This window comes from Diabrotica virgifera, chromosome 3 (genome assembly GCF_917563875.1).
Source record: "Diabrotica virgifera virgifera chromosome 3, PGI_DIABVI_V3a".
Lineage (NCBI taxonomy): Eukaryota > Metazoa > Arthropoda > Insecta > Coleoptera > Chrysomelidae > Diabrotica > Diabrotica virgifera.
The window spans coordinates 268,791,444-268,811,385 of NC_065445.1; the positions used below are offsets into that span (position 1 = coordinate 268,791,444).

General features: G+C 32.7%; 1 protein-coding gene across 1 annotated transcript in view; it reads right to left on the reverse strand.

Moving 5' to 3' along the window:
• The window catches only part of LOC126882423 (uncharacterized), a 39,492-nt gene extending 19,608 nt beyond the window's left edge, over positions 1–19,884 (reverse strand). The window contains exon 1 of the mRNA XM_050647374.1: positions 19,691–19,884. Within this exon, the coding sequence (XP_050503331.1) occupies positions 19,691–19,739 (49 nt within the window). The 5' untranslated portion in view covers positions 19,740–19,884. The remainder of the gene's footprint in view (positions 1–19,690) is intronic.
• Positions 19,885–19,942: the final 58 nt, after the last annotated feature.

Genomic DNA, 19,942 nt, shown 5'->3' on the forward strand with positions numbered 1-19,942 from the left:
AATCATATTAAAAACAGCAAAAGAAGTATGCGGAACAACTAAAATTACAAACATATATTCGAAGAAAAGTAAATGGTGGACAGCAGAAATACAACGTAAAGTGAAAGAAAAGAAAAAAGTATGGAAAAAAGTATCTAAAAACCAAATCGGAGGACGATTACGAAAAATACAAAATGGCCAGAAACAACATTAAATAAGAAATTAAAACGGCAAAAAAGAAGTCTTGGGAAGATTTTGGACACAAAATGAATGAAAACTATTTTAATAACCAGAAATTGGTCTATGGTACATTGAAACAGCTAAGACAAAAGAAAACACATAGATTAAGAAATATAAGAGATAAAGAAGGAAATATATTAACTACAGAAAGAGAAATAATGCAAAGATGGAAGCAGTACTTTGAAGAACTAACAGAATGGAAACAATATCAACAAGAAAGAAGGAAGACATGATCGAAAATACAGAGGAAATGCAACAAATAACAAAAGAGGAAATTGCGGAAGCCATTGACAAATTAAAATTGGGAAAATCTCCAGGCCAAGATGAAATCACAGCTGAAATGTTAAAGTACATGAGTGAAAATTCAAAAGAAAAATTCCGAGAACTACTAAATGAAATAATCACAGCAAAGGAAATACCATCTGATTGGAAAACAGATATAATAGTACCACTGTTTAAGAAAGGAGACGCAAGAAATTGCGAAAATTATAGGGGTATTACATTGACAAGCGTTCCTGCCAAAATATTCAATAGAATAATTGAAAAAAGGCTAAGGGAAAAACTAAAAATAAAATTAGAAGAATCTCAGCATGGCTTCAGAAAATGAAGGAGTACCCAAGATCTGATTTTCATATTGAGACAAATAGGAGAAAAACTATTGATGAAAGGCAAAGAGATACATATATGCTTTATTGATTTGAAAAAAGCTTTTGATAGAATAAGAAGGGAAGATATATGGAAATGTTTAAAGAAAAATGGAATAGAAAAGGATATGATAGAAATAATTAAAGCCTTATATAAAAATAATAAAATAAAAATAAGGACTCACAATCAAGAATCTGTTGAATTCCATACAAAGATAGGACTAAAACAAGGCTGCGTACTAAGTCCACTACTTTTCTCAATGGTACTAGATGACGCAATAAGGCAATGCAAGGAGAAATCTAAAGACATGATATTGGGAAAATGGAAAATGAACAATGTACAAATACAAGAATTACTATTTGCAGATGATATGGTACTGTTAGCTGACACGGAAGAGAAACTGCAACAAATAATAAACACTTATATAAAAGAACTAAGAAAAATGAACATGGAAATAAACACCGATAAAAGTAAAACAATGGTTATGGCAACTACAAAAAAGTGATAAAAATTAAGGTAGAAGGACAAGTGTTGGAACAAGTAAACAGCTACAACTACTTAGGTACAATTATTGAAGAAGATGGTAAAATAGACAAAGAAATAAAAAAAATAGGAAAAGCAGGGACAATCTATAATACATTAAGAAATACGTTCTTTGGAAAGAAAGAGGTACGCAAAGAAGTCAAAACACAAGTGTACCAAAAAGTGGTTCGACCATCAATCGTCTATGGGAGTGAGTCGTGGACGCTAACAAAGAACAACAAAAGAAAAATCAAAGCTACAGAGATGAGATTCTTGAGAAAAATAGAAGGGGTCACACGAAGAGACAAAATAAGAAACGACACAATAACGCAAGCTCTAAAAATAAAACCCATAGAGACAATTATAGGGGAACGACAGTTAGGATGGTTGGGCCACATCCATAGACTAAACGACACAAGAATAACGAAAAAAGTATATGAAGTCAGAGTACAAGGGAAAAATAAAGTAGGTCGCCCAAGAATGAGATGAGAAGAGCAAGTTAGACAAGAAGTAGAGAAGAAAGGGCTGCAATGGAGTATGGCAAAACAATTAGCTCAAAATAGAACAGCATGGAAAAGAAGTATCAAAGAAGCACCACAAGATTAAAACATATGGACAGAAGGATGGGTCAAATAAGTAATTTATATTCATTAAAATTGCATTGTTAAATTAAGTATTGTATAATTATTAAAATGTATTAAAATGTAGATATTGAACTAGTTGTAAACAGCCCAACACCGAAAGGTACGAATGGGCTTAACTGATTAAATTAAATAAAAATAAAAGCAACTAAAGAATTATAAAGAGAGAAAAGATAATGTAAGTTTATACCATAGAGAATTTATATAAAAATTCATACTACAGCCAACGATCTAACGTGAAAATTGGAAGAGAAGTGTCAGAGGAAATGGAGATAAGAAGGTAAAGGCAAGGTTGCATACTGTTGCTGTTACTGTTTAATATTTATTCTGAAGAAATCATACAAGAAGCTTTGGTAAACGAGACAGTCGGCATAAAAGTAAAGTGGAAGTTTAATTATTAACATTTATCAAATCATAGATTCTCCTACGATTCTTTCATTTATAAATTTTAATGTACCAGACCAAAGACTTAGATGTAGACACACTTTATTTAAAATAACTCCAGAATACGCAAACTCCCCCATGGCAAACTGCTTAATGGCAATGAATGATTTTATCGTGAGTGAAGACCTTGACCTATACAGGGTGTCCAGAAACTCTACCGACAAACGAAGACAGGAGATTCCTCAGATAATTTTATGACAATTTAACCCAATTCACCTAGTCCGAAAATGCTTCCTAAAGGAGCTAGAGCTCTTTGAAGATGGCGCCATGTAATTAGTTCTTAAATACCTCCAGAACGCTTCTATTTAGAAAAACGAAAATTGGTATACATATTTACTTTCCTGAAATGAATCGATTCCATCCATTGCGAATTTCTAGTACCGGTCATAGGCGTACGTTTTGGATAGGGCAACGGTTATTTTATAGCATAACTTTTTTGTCTTCAACTTTTAAGCATTTTTGATACTGGATTATTAAATTGTGAGGTATTCTAGTACTAAAAGGTACTCTTACTTTAAGTCGATAGGATACACCGTTTTCTAGAAAAATCGATTTGAAAGTTTTTAGTTTTGGGAATTTGAAAAAAAAAGTTAAAAAAAATTAAAAAAAAAACCGATGTATTTTACCAACTTAAAGCAAGAGTAACTTTTAGTACTCGAGTATCTCATAATTGAATAATCTAATGTCAAAAATACTTAAAAATTAAAGACAATAAAGGTATGCTATAAAATAACTGTTGACCTACCCAAAACGGACGCCTATGACCGGTACTAGAAATTCGCCATTAATGAAATCGATTAATCTCTGGAATATAAATAAATGTACCAGTTTTCATCTTTCTAAATAGTTTTTTTGTATCTTTTTTTTTTAAATTCAAGGAACGAAAAATTTTCAAATCGATTTTTTTAGCAAACGGTGTATCCTATCGACTTAAACTAAGAGTACCTTTTAGTACTAGAATAACTCACAATTAAATAATTCAGAGTCAAAAATGCTTAAAAATTAAAGACAAAAAAGTTAGGCGATAAAATAACCGTTGCCCTACCCAAAACGGAGGCCTATGAGTTGTACTAGAAATTCGCAATGGATGGAATCGATTCATTTCTGGAAAGTAAATATGTATACCAATTTTCGTTTTTCTAAATAGAAGCGTTCTGGAGGTATTTAAGAAAAACTAATTACATGACGCCATCTTCAAAGAGCTCTAGCTCCCTTAGGAAGCATTTTCGGACTAGGTGAATTGGGTTAAATTATCTTAAAATTATCTGAGGAATCTCATGTCTTCGTTTGTCGGTAGAATTTCTGGACACCCTGTATAATATGTAATATGAAAAAGAGTACTATGCTACATAAACTGTGATACCCTTATTTATTGTTTTAAAGTGTATTTATTTTATTGTATTGTATAAATTATTGTATGTTCCTATTTCTTTGTATTGACCAACTGTGCATTTATAATTGGGATCATTACTGTAAATGTGCATATAAATAAATAAATAAAAAAACATTAGGTATGCCGACGATTCAGTCATAATAGCCGACAACTTGGAAGACTTACAAAGAGTAATGAACAAAATATTAAGATATAGTGGATAATACTGACTCTCTCCCAACATCAAAAAAACCAAATTTATAAAAATTAGCAAGAACAACAATACAAACGAAATATTATCGGTAGGCGGCCAGCAGATTGACTGGCCCTCAGACTAAGACTAATTAAATGTTATGCAACAGTGTGCTTTACTATGGAGCAGAATCATGGGGAGCGTTCAAGTATTACGTAACGCAGTTTGGGGGAGGGGGGTCTTGTAAAACGTTACGGCGCGTTACATGGGGGGGAGGGGGTTCGAACAGCGCGTTACGTAACATTCTTTTTTAACTTAAATAAAAAAAACTACATAATTTCTTTTATGTTTTACATAGACCCCTGAATTGTATTATGTTGCACCTTCACCCAGGGTTACCAGGTCTACTGATTTTTCAGTAGACCTTCCGATTTGAACTCCGATCTACTGAAAACTGTATAAAACCTACTGATTTGAACTTAAATCTACTTATCTACTGAAAACTGTATAAATTCTACAGAAAAATCTAAAAAAAATTCATTGCTCAAATATAAACCATTTCTCATTCATATTATGCAACCCAAAGCCCTACATCCAACAGTGCATTAATCTTCTTTCGTTTCACTTCACCTAAATTATATTTGATGGTAAAGTTAGCGACATAGAATTTTCAGGGTAAAAATGATGTCAAGTGCCTAATCTGTAAAAATGAAATGGGTAATTTTTGTCTTTTCTTAAAAGATGAAAAGATACATATTATGGGATTAAGAGGTTGCAGAGGGAACTACATGCTCATAAATCATGTATGTTTTCTGAAGTCCATAACATGCAGTATCGTTTTCAGCAGTAGGTATTCATTAATGTTTTAAATATGCAAATTTTCAAATTATTTAAAAATGTCTTTAAATAAAAAGCATTAAATACAAAACCCACTATATTGATACTTAATTTAGAAAATTGATAGATATTTTAAAAAATAATACCCTTATTTAAAGTGTGATTCTTGAATTATTAATTTCAAAGTTTTATGTGATTAACATCTTGACGAAAATTATACATAATTTCAAAATTTCAACTTGCATTATCCATAATAGACCCTACATAATACACATTTTTGAGATGAGGTTGTTAAGCAGCTTCTAAAAACAAAAATATACAGGGTGTTTAATTAAAATTAAAGATAATGGACTACGCTAGGTTTGCATGAATCAACCTGTACATTTAAATTTATGTTTAAAAAGCACACATTTTTATATACGAAAATCTACGGGTCTCACCGTTTTTTAAAATTATTTAAAACAAGGACAGAAATAATTTTATTCCATAAGTGCCTTCTTATATATATATATATATATATATATATATATATATATATATATATATATATATATATATATATATATATATATATATATATATATATATATATATATATATATATAAGAAGACAATGAGTCTTTGCTGACAGTAATTATATAAATTTGGTTATTGGGTTATGCAGCAAATGAAAAAGTGTACTCTTTTAAATTTCTTTAATCCGAGCTTTCGGTTAAGATTTTAACCATCATCAGGGTGCTACAAAGATATTTTTGGTGTAAGATAATATGAAAACATGTATAAAATTTTGTACTTACAAACTTATTGAGGATATTTCAAATATGGTGTAACTAAAATGAGAATCAAACTTAACATGGTCATGTAAATGCTTCAATGGAAAAAACGTAAAATAAAGTAGTAATTTAGTAAAATAAAAGTTAATTAATTTAGCACAACTTCAAAATCAATAAAAGATAAAATGACATTTAGACATGACATGACATTATTTGAAATATCTTACAAAAATTTTTTTTAATATAGATGAACAATTTATTGAAGGACCAATAGGGTCAATGATAAGAATTGAATATTTTTAATTTTTATAAAATATTGTTAGCACTTAGAGGGATCGCAGTGATTGTGACTATAGGCCGACTATACTCAAAGGTAACACGAAACCTAATAGAAAAAGCGTCCGGCCCTATATCCCGCTTGTTCTTCGGGTTTTTTGTCTTTAATATCATTTTCTATTAGGTTTCGTGTTACCTTTGAGTATAGTCGGCCTATAGTCACAATCACTGCGATCCCTCTAAGTGCTAACAATATTTTATAAAAATTAAAAATATTCAATTCTTATCATTGACCCTATTGGTCCTTCAATAAATTGTTCATCTATATTAAAAAAAATTTTTGTAAGATATTTCAAATAATGTCATGTCATGTCTAAATGTCATTTTATCTTTTATTGATTTTGAAGTTGTGCTAAATTAATTAACTTTTATTTTACTAAATTACTACTTTATTTTACGTTTTTTCCATTGAAGCATTTACATGACCATGTTAAGTTTGATTCTCATTTTAGTTACACCATATTTGAAATATCCTCAATAAGTTTGTAAGTACAAAATTTTATACATGTTTTCATATTATCTTACACCAAAAATATCTTTGTAGCACCCTGATGATGGTTAAAATCTTAACCGAAAGCTCGGATTAAAGAAATTTAAAAGAGTACACTTTTTCATTTGCTGCATAACCCAATAACCAAATTTATATATATATATATATATATATATATATATATATATGTTCGGAAAGGTTTCCGCGGTTAATACAATGAAACTTAAAGCTAAAATCAATATCAACAAAAGAATTAATATTAAAATTAAACTCACCAGGCTTCCGGGTTGAACCGCGTCGTTGGTTTCTAGGCCGAGCTTTCGACGTCCTCTCTGACGTCATCTTCAGGGCTTCCGGGGTCTCAGTCTCCTGAGGCTCCAGACACTACACTCACTACTCACTACTTCACTACTCACTGCAATACTGTTGTTGCTGACGCTGGGGCGGTCATTTATACCGTGGACTGATGTGACTGACGTGGCTGTCGATGACGTGGCGGAGTGGGAATTAGCGCGAAGACTATTTGGAGTGGCGCGAAGATTTTTGACGGCTGGAATTGTATTTGTAGATGGAGCGGACGATGTTTTCTTTAGGAGGGGTCTCCAAGTCGAAGGTAAACGGATGCCGTCATCTCTTTTATTGAGACAACTTGGCCGTTTTTCGATTTCTATGGCTTCTCGGATAATCCTTTGTTTATAGAAGCGGATGGGGGCTATGGTTCTGGAGTTTTCAAAGTCAATTTTGTGACCTAAAACAAGCCCTCATCCAAAACGGTTACCGCGAAAATCACATCGATAGGAGCATCCATAAACTTCAATCTCCCGCTCAATCACAACCCAAAGAGTTAGATCCTGATCATACGAAAGCTTTTCTTCCCTATATCAAAGGTGTTACTGACAAAATCGACAGAATTCTTAAACCACGAGGAATAAAAACAGTATTTACCCCCCAACAAAAACTTTCATCTCTTGTCCGATCCGTCAAAGACAACATTCCAAATGAACAACACGGAGTTTATGAAATTCCTTGTGCAGACTGCCCCCGATCTTACATAGGACAAACCAATCGTAGAATCCAAAATAGGATTTATGAACATTCCATATCTGTTCGCAATTCCGATTCAGTTTCAGCCCTAGGCCAACACCATCTTCATACAGGTCACAAAATTGACTTTGAAAACTCCAGAACCATAGCCCCCATCCGCTTCTATAAACAAAGGATTATCCGAGAAGCCATAGAAATCGAAAAACGGCCAAGTTGTCTCAATAAAAGAGATGACGGCATCCGTTTACCTTCGACTTGGAGACCCCTCCTAAAGAAAACATCGTCCGCTCCATCTACAAATACAATTCCAGCCGTGAAAAATCTTCGCGCCACTCCAAATAGTCTTCGCGCTAATTCCCACTCCGCCACGTCATCGACAGCCACGTCAGTCACATCAGTCCACGGTATAAATGACCGCCCCAGCGTCAGCAACAACAGTATTGCAGTGAGTAGTGAAGTAGTGAGTAGTGAGTGTAGTGTCTGGAGCCTCAGGAGACTGAGACCCCGGAAGCCCTGAAGATGACGTCAGAGAGGACGTCGAAAGCTCGGCCTAGAAACCAACGACGCGGTTCAACCCGGAAGCCTGGTGAGTTTAATTTTAATATTAATTCTTTTGTTGATATTGATTTTAGCTTTAAGTTTCATTGTATTAACCGCGGAAACCTTTCCGAACATATATATATATATATATATATATATATATATATATATATATATATATATATATATATATATATATATATATATATATATATATATATATATATATATAATTTGGTTATTGGGTTATGCAGCAAATGAAAAAGTGTACTCTTTTAAATTTCTTTAATCCGAGCTTTCGGTTAAGATTTTAACCATCATCAGGGTGCTACAAAGATATTTTTGGTGTAAGATAATATGAAAACATGTATAAAATTTTGTACTTACAAACTTATTGAGGATATTTCAAATATGGTGTAACTAAAATGAGAATCAAACTTAACATGGTCATGTAAATGCTTCAATGGAAAAAACGTAAAATAAAGTAGTAATTTAGTAAAATAAAAGTTAATTAATTTAGCACAACTTCAAAATCAATAAAAGATAAAATGACATTTAGACATGACATGACATTATTTGAAATATCTTACAAAAATTTTTTTTAATATAGATGAACAATTTATTGAAGGACCAATAGGGTCAATGATAAGAATTGAATATTTTTAATTTTTATAAAATATTGTTAGCACTTAGAGGGATCGCAGTGATTGTGACTATAGGCCGACTATACTCAAAGGTAACACGAAACCTAATAGAAAATGATATTAAAGACAAAAAACCCGAAGAACAAGCGGGATATAGGGCCGGACGCTTTTTCTATTAGGTTTCGTGTTACCTTTGAGTATAGTCGGCCTATAGTCACAATCACTGCGATCCCTCTAAGTGCTAACAATATTTTATAAAAATTAAAAATATTCAATTCTTATCATTGACCCTATTGGTCCTTCAATAAATTGTTCATCTATATTAAAAAAAATTTTTGTAAGATATTTCAAATAATGTCATGTCATGTCTAAATGTCATTTTATCTTTTATTGATTTTGAAGTTGTGCTAAATTAATTAACTTTTATTTTACTAAATTACTACTTTATTTTACGTTTTTTCCATTGAAGCATTTACATGACCATGTTAAGTTTGATTCTCATTTTAGTTACACCATATTTGAAATATCCTCAATAAGTTTGTAAGTACAAAATTTTATACATGTTTTCATATTATCTTACACCAAAAATATCTTTGTAGCACCCTGATGATGGTTAAAATCTTAACCGAAAGCTCGGATTAAAGAAATTTAAAAGAGTACACTTTTTCATTTGCTGCATAACCCAATAACCAAATTTATATATATATATATATATATATATATATATATATATATATATATATATATATATATATGTTCGGAAAGGTTTCCGCGGTTAATACAATGAAACTTAAAGCTAAAATCAATATCAACAAAAGAATTAATATTAAAATTAAACTCACCAGGCTTCCGGGTTGAACCGCGTCGTTGGTTTCTAGGCCGAGCTTTCGACGTCCTCTCTGACGTCATCTTCAGGGCTTCCGGGGTCTCAGTCTCCTGAGGCTCCAGACACTACACTCACTACTCACTACTTCACTACTCACTGCAATACTGTTGTTGCTGACGCTGGGGCGGTCATTTATACCGTGGACTGATGTGACTGACGTGGCTGTCGATGACGTGGCGGAGTGGGAATTAGCGCGAAGACTATTTGGAGTGGCGCGAAGATTTTTGACGGCTGGAATTGTATTTGTAGATGGAGCGGACGATGTTTTCTTTAGGAGGGGTCTCCAAGTCGAAGGTAAACGGATGCCGTCATCTCTTTTATTGAGACAACTTGGCCGTTTTTCGATTTCTATGGCTTCTCGGATAATCCTTTGTTTATAGAAGCGGATGGGGGCTATGGTTCTGGAGTTTTCAAAGTCAATTTTGTGACCTAAAACAAGCCCTCATCCAAAACGGTTACCGCGAAAATCACATCGATAGGAGCATCCATAAACTTCAATCTCCCGCTCAATCACAACCCAAAGAGTTAGATCCTGATCATACGAAAGCTTTTCTTCCCTATATCAAAGGTGTTACTGACAAAATCGACAGAATTCTTAAACCACGAGGAATAAAAACAGTATTTACCCCCCAACAAAAACTTTCATCTCTTGTCCGATCCGTCAAAGACAACATTCCAAATGAACAACACGGAGTTTATGAAATTCCTTGTGCAGACTGCCCCCGATCTTACATAGGACAAACCAATCGTAGAATCCAAAATAGGATTTATGAACATTCCATATCTGTTCGCAATTCCGATTCAGTTTCAGCCCTAGGCCAACACCATCTTCATACAGGTCACAAAATTGACTTTGAAAACTCCAGAACCATAGCCCCCATCCGCTTCTATAAACAAAGGATTATCCGAGAAGCCATAGAAATCGAAAAACGGCCAAGTTGTCTCAATAAAAGAGATGACGGCATCCGTTTACCTTCGACTTGGAGACCCCTCCTAAAGAAAACATCGTCCGCTCCATCTACAAATACAATTCCAGCCGTGAAAAATCTTCGCGCCACTCCAAATAGTCTTCGCGCTAATTCCCACTCCGCCACGTCATCGACAGCCACGTCAGTCACATCAGTCCACGGTATAAATGACCGCCCCAGCGTCAGCAACAACAGTATTGCAGTGAGTAGTGAAGTAGTGAGTAGTGAGTGTAGTGTCTGGAGCCTCAGGAGACTGAGACCCCGGAAGCCCTGAAGATGACGTCAGAGAGGACGTCGAAAGCTCGGCCTAGAAACCAACGACGCGGTTCAACCCGGAAGCCTGGTGAGTTTAATTTTAATATTAATTCTTTTGTTGATATTGATTTTAGCTTTAAGTTTCATTGTATTAACCGCGGAAACCTTTCCGAACATATATATATATATATATATATATATATATATATATATATATATATATATATATATATATATATATAAATTTGGTTATTGGGTTATGCAGCAAATGAAAAAGTGTACTCTTTTAAATTTCTTTAATCCGAGCTTTCGGTTAAGATTTTAACCATCATCAGGGTGCTACAAAGATATTTTTGGTGTAAGATAATATGAAAACATGTATAAAATTTTGTACTTACAAACTTATTGAGGATATTTCAAATATGGTGTAACTAAAATGAGAATCAAACTTAACATGGTCATGTAAATGCTTCAATGGAAAAAACGTAAAATAAAGTAGTAATTTAGTAAAATAAAAGTTAATTAATTTAGCACAACTTCAAAATCAATAAAAGATAAAATGACATTTAGACATGACATGACATTATTTGAAATATCTTACAAAAATTTTTTTTAATATAGATGAACAATTTATTGAAGGACCAATAGGGTCAATGATAAGAATTGAATATTTTTAATTTTTATAAAATATTGTTAGCACTTAGAGGGATCGCAGTGATTGTGACTATAGGCCGACTATACTCAAAGGTAACACGAAACCTAATAGAAAATGATATTAAAGACAAAAAACCCGAAGAACAAGCGGGATATAGGGCCGGACGCTTTTTCTATTAGGTTTCGTGTTACCTTTGAGTATAGTCGGCCTATAGTCACAATCACTGCGATCCCTCTAAGTGCTAACAATATTTTATAAAAATTAAAAATATTCAATTCTTATCATTGACCCTATTGGTCCTTCAATAAATTGTTCATCTATATTAAAAAAAATTTTTGTAAGATATTTCAAATAATGTCATGTCATGTCTAAATGTCATTTTATCTTTTATTGATTTTGAAGTTGTGCTAAATTAATTAACTTTTATTTTACTAAATTACTACTTTATTTTACGTTTTTTCCATTGAAGCATTTACATGACCATGTTAAGTTTGATTCTCATTTTAGTTACACCATATTTGAAATATCCTCAATAAGTTTGTAAGTACAAAATTTTATACATGTTTTCATATTATCTTACACCAAAAATATCTTTGTAGCACCCTGATGATGGTTAAAATCTTAACCGAAAGCTCGGATTAAAGAAATTTAAAAGAGTACACTTTTTCATTTGCTGCATAACCCAATAACCAAATTTATATAATTACTGTCAGCAAAGACTCATTGTCTTCTTATATATATATATATATATATATATATATATATATATATATATATATATATATATATATATATATATATATATATATATATATATATATATATAAGAAGGCACTTATGGAATAAAATTATTTCTGTCCTTGTTTTAAATAATTTTAAAAAACGGTGAGACCCGTAGATTTTCGTATATAAAAATGTGTGCTTTTTAAACATAAATTTAAATGTACAGGTTGATTCATGCAAACCTAGCGTAGTCCATTATCTTTAATTTTAATTAAACACCCTGTATATTTTTGTTTTTAGAAGCTGCTTAACAACCTCATCTCAAAAATGTGTATTATGTAGGGTCTATTATGGATAATGCAAGTTGAAATTTTGAAATTATGTATAATTTTCGTCAAGATGTTAATCACATAAAACTTTGAAATTAATAATTCAAGAATCACACTTTAAATAAGGGTATTATTTTTTAAAATATCTATCAATTTTCTAAATTAAGTATCAATATAGTGGGTTTTGTATTTAATGCTTTTTATTTAAAGACATTTTTAAATAATTTGAAAATTTGCATATTTAAAACATTAATGAATACCTACTGCTGAAAACGATACTGCATGTTATGGACTTCAGAAAACATACATGATTTATGAGCATGTAGTTCCCTCTGCAACCTCTTAATCCCATAATATGTATCTTTTCATCTTTTAAGAAAAGACAAAAATTACCCATTTCATTTTTACAGATTAGGCACTTGACATCATTTTTACCCTGAAAATTCTATGTCGCTAACTTTACCATCAAATATAATTTAGGTGAAGTGAAACGAAAGAAGATTAATGCACTGTTGGATGTAGGGCTTTGGGTTGCATAATATGAATGAGAAATGGTTTATATTTGAGCAATGAATTTTTTTTAGATTTTTCTGTAGAATTTATACAGTTTTCAGTAGATAAGTAGATTTAAGTTCAAATCAGTAGGTTTTATACAGTTTTCAGTAGATCGGAGTTCAAATCGGAAGGTCTACTGAAAAATCAGTAGACCTGGTAACCCTGGGTGAAGGTGCAACATAATACAATTCAGGGGTCTATGTAAAACATAAAAGAAATTATGTAGTTTTTTTTATTTAAGTTAAAAAAGAATGTTACGTAACGCGCTGTTCGAACCCCCTCCCCCCCATGTAACGCGCCGTAACGTTTTACAAGACCCCCCTCCCCCAAACTGCGTTACGTAATACTTGAACGCTCCCCATGATTCTGCTCCATAGTAAAGCACACTGTTGCATAACATTTAATTAGTCTTAGTCTGAGGGCCAGTCAATCTGCTGGCCGCCTACCGATAATATTTCGTTTGTATTGTTGTTCTTGCTAATTTTTATAAATTTGGTTTTTTTGATGTTGGGAGAGAGTCAGTATTATCCACTATATCTTAATATTTTGTTCATTACTCTTTGTAAGTCTTCCAAGTTGTCGGCTATTATGACTGAATCGTCGGCATACCTAATGTTTTTTTATTTATTTATTTATATGCACATTTACAGTAATGATCCCAATTATAAATGCACAGTTGGTCAATACAAAGAAATAGGAACATACAATAATTTATACAATACAATAAAATAAATACACTTTAAAACAATAAATAAGGGTATCACAGTTTATGTAGCATAGTACTCTTTTTCATATTACATATTATACAGGGTGTCCAGAAATTCTACCGACAAACGAAGACATGAGATTCCTCAGATAATTTTAAGATAATTTAACCCAATTCACCTAGTCCGAAAATGCTTCCTAAGGGAGCTAGAGCTCTTTGAAGATGGCGTCATGTAATTAGTTTTTCTTAAATACCTCCAGAACGCTTCTATTTAGAAAAACGAAAATTGGTATACATATTTACTTTCCAGAAATGAATCGATTCCATCCATTGCGAATTTCTAGTACAACTCATAGGCCTCCGTTTTGGGTAGGGCAACGGTTATTTTATCGCCTAACTTTTTTGTCTTTAATTTTTAAGCATTTTTGACTCTGAATTATTTAATTGTGAGTTATTCTAGTACTAAAAGGTACTCTTAGTTTAAGTCGATAGGATACACCGTTTGCTAAAAAAATCGATTTGAAAATTTTTCGTTCCTTGAATTTAAAAAAAAAAGATACAAAAAAACTATTTAGAAAGATGTAGTGTCTGGAGCCTCAGGAGACTGAGACCCCGGAAGCCCTGAAGATGACGTCAGAGAGGACGTCGAAAGCTCGGCCTAGAAACCAACGACGCGGTTCAACCCGGAAGCCTGGTGAGTTTAATTTTAGTATTAATTCTTTTGTTGATATTGATTTTAGCTTTAAGTTTCATATATATATATATATATATATATATATATATATATATACAAGGTGTTTCAGAAAAAGGTAACACGATCTCTAGGATAGGTGAAAAATTAAAAAATAATTGGGGTTTGCCTACTAAATAATTTTTGTAACGGCATGCGTTTTCACGATACAGGGCGTTGATGAACAAAAAGTTTTAAACATTGTTTTCACTATTTTTCCAAAACTACTGGTAGCATCATATATTGTTTGTTATACAAAAATTTTTACTAATCAAAATAAAATGTTGAAATAATAAATATGTTATTTTATTTTAAGCTTTTATTAAAAAAGATAAACTAGAAGAATGCATGAGAAGAACAATAAAGAATATAGCCAAAAATGTATGTAAGGATGGGGCCAAGTAGGGAAAATGTAAATGTAAATGTAAAATTAATAATAAAAGATTATTATTGTAAGTTTTGAACATATTTCATGTCATGGGACATGGAATTACGATCGGCAGGGATAACCAGACACATGCACTGACTAGAAGAATCGTTCTTGGGTGGGCAGCATTTGGAAAACTGAGAGAAACTTTTAAAAGTGAGTTGCGCACATGCATAAAGAGAAAGGTATTTGATCGGTGCGTCCTCCCAGTCTTGACGTACGGATCAGAAACACTTACCTTAACTAAAGCCTCGGCTACCAAACTAAGAGTAACGCAGAGAAGAATGGAGCGGTCAATGTTAGGAATAACTCTGCAAGACAAAATCAAAAACGAAGAAATCAGGAGAAGAACAAAGGTGACTGACGTCATCGAAAGGCTAGCCAGGTTGAAGTGGAGATGGGCAGGACACATTGCCAGAATGACAGATGGGCGATGGACAAAAAGGTTATTGGAATGGAGGTCAAGAGAAGACAAGAGAAACGTCGGTCGACCGCCTACAAGATGGACTGACGACTTAAGAAAGCTAAATAAAAACTGGATGAAAGCGGCACAGGATAGACGTGGTTGGAAACGAGGGGAGGAGGCCTATGTTCAGCAGTGGACATTTAAGGCTGAATGATGATTGTAAGTTTTTATTATTACCTCAAATGCCATTAAAATAATAACAAAGTTCTTTTACCGAGTTTCCGGTACTTTTCGCAACCTCATTTTCCATTTAGGTTCAAATGGCCACTTGGGTGTTACGTAACGTTTAGGTAGGGGAGGGGATACAGAAAAACGTTACGGTGCGTTACATGGGGGGAGGGGTGGGTCAAAAATCTTCAAAAATTGCGTTACGTAACACTTGAACACTCCCATGGACATTAACCCTCCGTTAGGCGCGTGGTCTACAATCGTTAACCACTCTCCTTTAAGTCGGGTTAATAAGCTGGATCTCAATGTTAAAAAAATGTTGTTTTATTAGTTTTACACGTAAAATAATCAAATACCAGTCTTCATATGTCATTGATAATCAACCACTTAAATATGTTACTACTATCAAAGACTTGGGAATCATATTTGATGAGAAATTAACTTTTATAAATCATATTAATTCAATAGCTGTAAAGAGTAGTAAAATGCTTGGTTTTGTGCTAAGAAATTGCAAATACTTTTCAGTTCATACCGTCAGGGTTGTTTATTGTTGTTTGGTCAGATCAATTTTGGAATACTGTTCAATAATTTGGTCTCCTTATTTTCAAAATCACATGATTTATTTGGAAAGAGTACAACCTAGATTCTTACGAGTGTGTGCTTTTAAATGTGGAATTACTATAGCTAATCATAATTACATGGAGATTGAGCAACACATTTCATTGACTCCACTAAGCATCCGTAGAGATAGATTTTCACTAATATTCTTATTTAAGTTGGTTAATGGTCTGTTAGATTGTCCTAATATCTTAGAATATGTTACTTTCCACATACCACATCGTGATTTAAGGCAACAACCAACTTTTCGAATTCCCTTTCATAGAACAACTTATGGTGTGAATAATCCTCTTGACAGATGCATGTCTTTGGCCAATAATCTGCAGATCGACTTATTTAAATACAGTTTGAACCAACTAAAGAGGTACCTATCTTGTATTACATAGTATTAGGTTTGTTCTAAATGTTTTTGTTTTAATAGTTTAAAATTATTATTTTTATAATAGCCTATGTACTAGTTATCTCAATGATCTAGATTCAGTGTCTGATACAATTATAATTACTTTGAATTTTTTCAACTTGGATATACCTAGTTATAAGATCTAACCTGTCTTAAAAATTTAACTTATGTTTTTGTACTGTTAATGGGGGTTTCCCGTAAATAAATAAATAAATAAAATAAAAATAAAAAGTGGTCGCCAATTGCATAAAACTGCACATACGCCCCCATCCCGCTTAGTAGCTGTCACTAATACTTCCAACTTTCTCTTCAGTTTGCTAAACGCTGCCGATCTGTTTGCAATATTTTTTTACCATTATTCAAAGAGCACTGGTCTACAACCGTAGACCACGCGACTATGCGCGTTCCAGTTTTTAGTTGAATATATAAAGCTAATATGTAGCCTGCTGTGTATATAAAGCTAATAACATATTTTTTTTAACATCCAATTTATTTACAATCTGTAATAATGATTACAATAAGTAAATTGTTTAACAATTAAAAGAGACTTGCAGGAGACTGTCCAGTGACAATAACCTATAAAATCATAATTTTAGTACTTAATAAAATTATTTGTGACTAATAAATAAAACCCTATAAATAAAACTCTATAATAAATAAAATATTTTTGAAAATTTAAAATCTTGTTCGTAGATCGCTTGGAGTGTGGCGCTTTAGCCTTCTGTTTGCCTGGGGTCTCATTAGGTTCTTCGCTAGCCTGTTGGGGTGGTTTTGTAGTCAGATGTCGTATTTTTGGGCGTAACTGGCAATTTCTTCTTTGACAGTCTTCATTTGGAGATCACGATTGATGTGTTCATTGGGCATGTACCACGGTGCATTTGTGATAATGCGCAAGGTTTTCGATTGGAATCTCTCCAGGATGTCGATATTGGATCTCGACGCAGATCCCCACAGTTGGATACCATAGCTCCATATTGGCTTAATCACTGCCTTGTATACAATAACATAAATGAAAATGTTTCAAGAAGCGACTTCATTGAAAACTTAGCATGGTAACTAATAAAACAGCAAATTGAATATGGATCAACTATGCCTTCCCTGCTAAGAGAATTTAGACGATGAGCACGCGTACTGCTCGGAGTTCAAGAAGTTGTACCCCCTTTCCCTAATATTCCAACAAATTACGTGGGACGATGTTGTATTTGTGCATGAATTTGCAATATGTCAACAAGAAGGGCATGCCAAAGATGTGACACATTTGCATTCAATGATCACTTTGGGGATATCTGCACTGAATGTTTGACGGTCTTAATTTGTGTAATTTTGACCATTTAATAGTTTTGTTCTTTTTTTACTTTTTAGTTCTATTCTTTATTATTTATCCCTATTGGTCATTCTATAAGTTCAAAGATAAAAAATATTTGTGTTTTTTACTAAATTCAGCTTATTTTTGTGACCATTTTCATTTACTTGCGAATAATGACCCAAAAAATCATGACCTCGTTTTTAATTTTACCACTATCAAAATGAGAAAAGCCAAGGAACAAAACATATCTAATATCAAAGTGCGAACATAAATAAACATGTTATTAACCACTAATTTGTTAATTTTGTCAAAATCCGGTATTATACGACAAAAAACTATTGGTCTACAATCGTAGACCACGTGCCTAAGCTTGTCAGCAATAGCGACGCGCCTAACGTAGGGTTAAATCAAAATGCAATAAATCGAGTTAATGAGTTTGAAATGTGGACATTTAGAAGAGTGTTAAGGATTTCATGGGTAGGTAGAGTCACGAATATAGAAGTGTTAACCTTTAACTACACACGCTGGCATACTTTGTACGCCAGATATAAGAATTCTACTGGAAATATATTTAAAAATTTAATTTTTGACCTGGCTTATTTTTCTAACCTATCACTGGAATGTGCTTTACAATTTGGATTTAGTTTCATTATAATCAGAGTTCTGGAAAGATCGTAATTTACATTTTATTATTTGTTGTTTCCGGTGGTGGACAATATACCCCAGGATTATATTACTATAAGTCGTAATATATAGTCGGTTCGCTAAACTCAGACGCAACTGGCTAGATATTTTAGTCGATAATTTTTTTGTTTTTTGCCAATTTTGCAAAAATTTGCAAAATTACTAACTATTTAGTGATTATTAACTATTTAGTAATTATTTTTTGCCAGTTTTACTAAAATTGGCAAAATTACCGACTAAAATATCTAGAAAGTTGTGTCTGAGTTTAGCGAACAGACTATAAGTACATATTTTAATTGTTTTTTAGTCATTATGGCAAAAAATATATTTTTCTTTGTAAACAATACTTTTTCTCCTGTAAAAAATCACATTTAAAAAAATTTTTTATTAGTAATTTTATTTATCATGGAATCCAGTTATTCCATGATTCCAGTTATAAATCCCAATTGGCTTACTGAAAAGGAACTCCAAGTATTCACTGATGCCGAATAAGGTTTATAACAAACAACTAAGTGTATTTTTTCAAAAAAAAATAAACAAATCCGCTGTTTTTAAGTGTATTTTCTTGTGGCGTACAAAGTACGCCACGCGTGTAGTTATGTTATAACTTGATGCGCGGGTAGTTAAAGGTTAAGGAGAATAGGCAAAGAGAGGGAAATTGAAAACACAATAAAAAAAAGGAAATTGCAATATCTCGGACATGTGATGAGCAGTGAAAGATATAACATCTTGAGACTCATAATTAAAGGAAAAATAGAGGGTAGGAGAAGTGTAGGAACGAGAGGCGTTTCCTGGTTGAAGGCAACTTTTTAGAGCAGCTGCCTCGAAGATCAAAATAGCCATGATGATTGCCAACCTTCGACGCGGAGAGAAGGCACTTAAAGAACATATCATAGAAGGTTTGAAAATGACTTGCAGTAGATCAATAAGATACTACCCCATACAGACTAAAATGTACCACAGGGCAGTGCGATAGGACCAGTCCTGTACCTATTATACACTAGTGATATCCCAGAATTAGATCAAAACTCTATAGCTACCTTTGCTGATGATACTCTGTACAAAAGTTTTATGGGATTCAAAATAAGTAGTCTGGATTTGGTTTTAAACTCACCTCTGTAACACTGGGACAATCTTTCGGAGATCCTGTTGTTTAACGACATTTTTAGTTTAGTTAGCTTAAAATAAGTCAATGAGTTTAATGCCTGTTTATTGTTTATATTGATATAAAGATTGTTTACGTTTACCTTAGAATATAAAATAAATCACGTTTACTAAAGATCATGAAAAATGAACTGTCAAAGTCAAATACGGATTGACAGTTGACACTCGACAGTTCATTGGTAAAAGACACGGTTCTTAGACT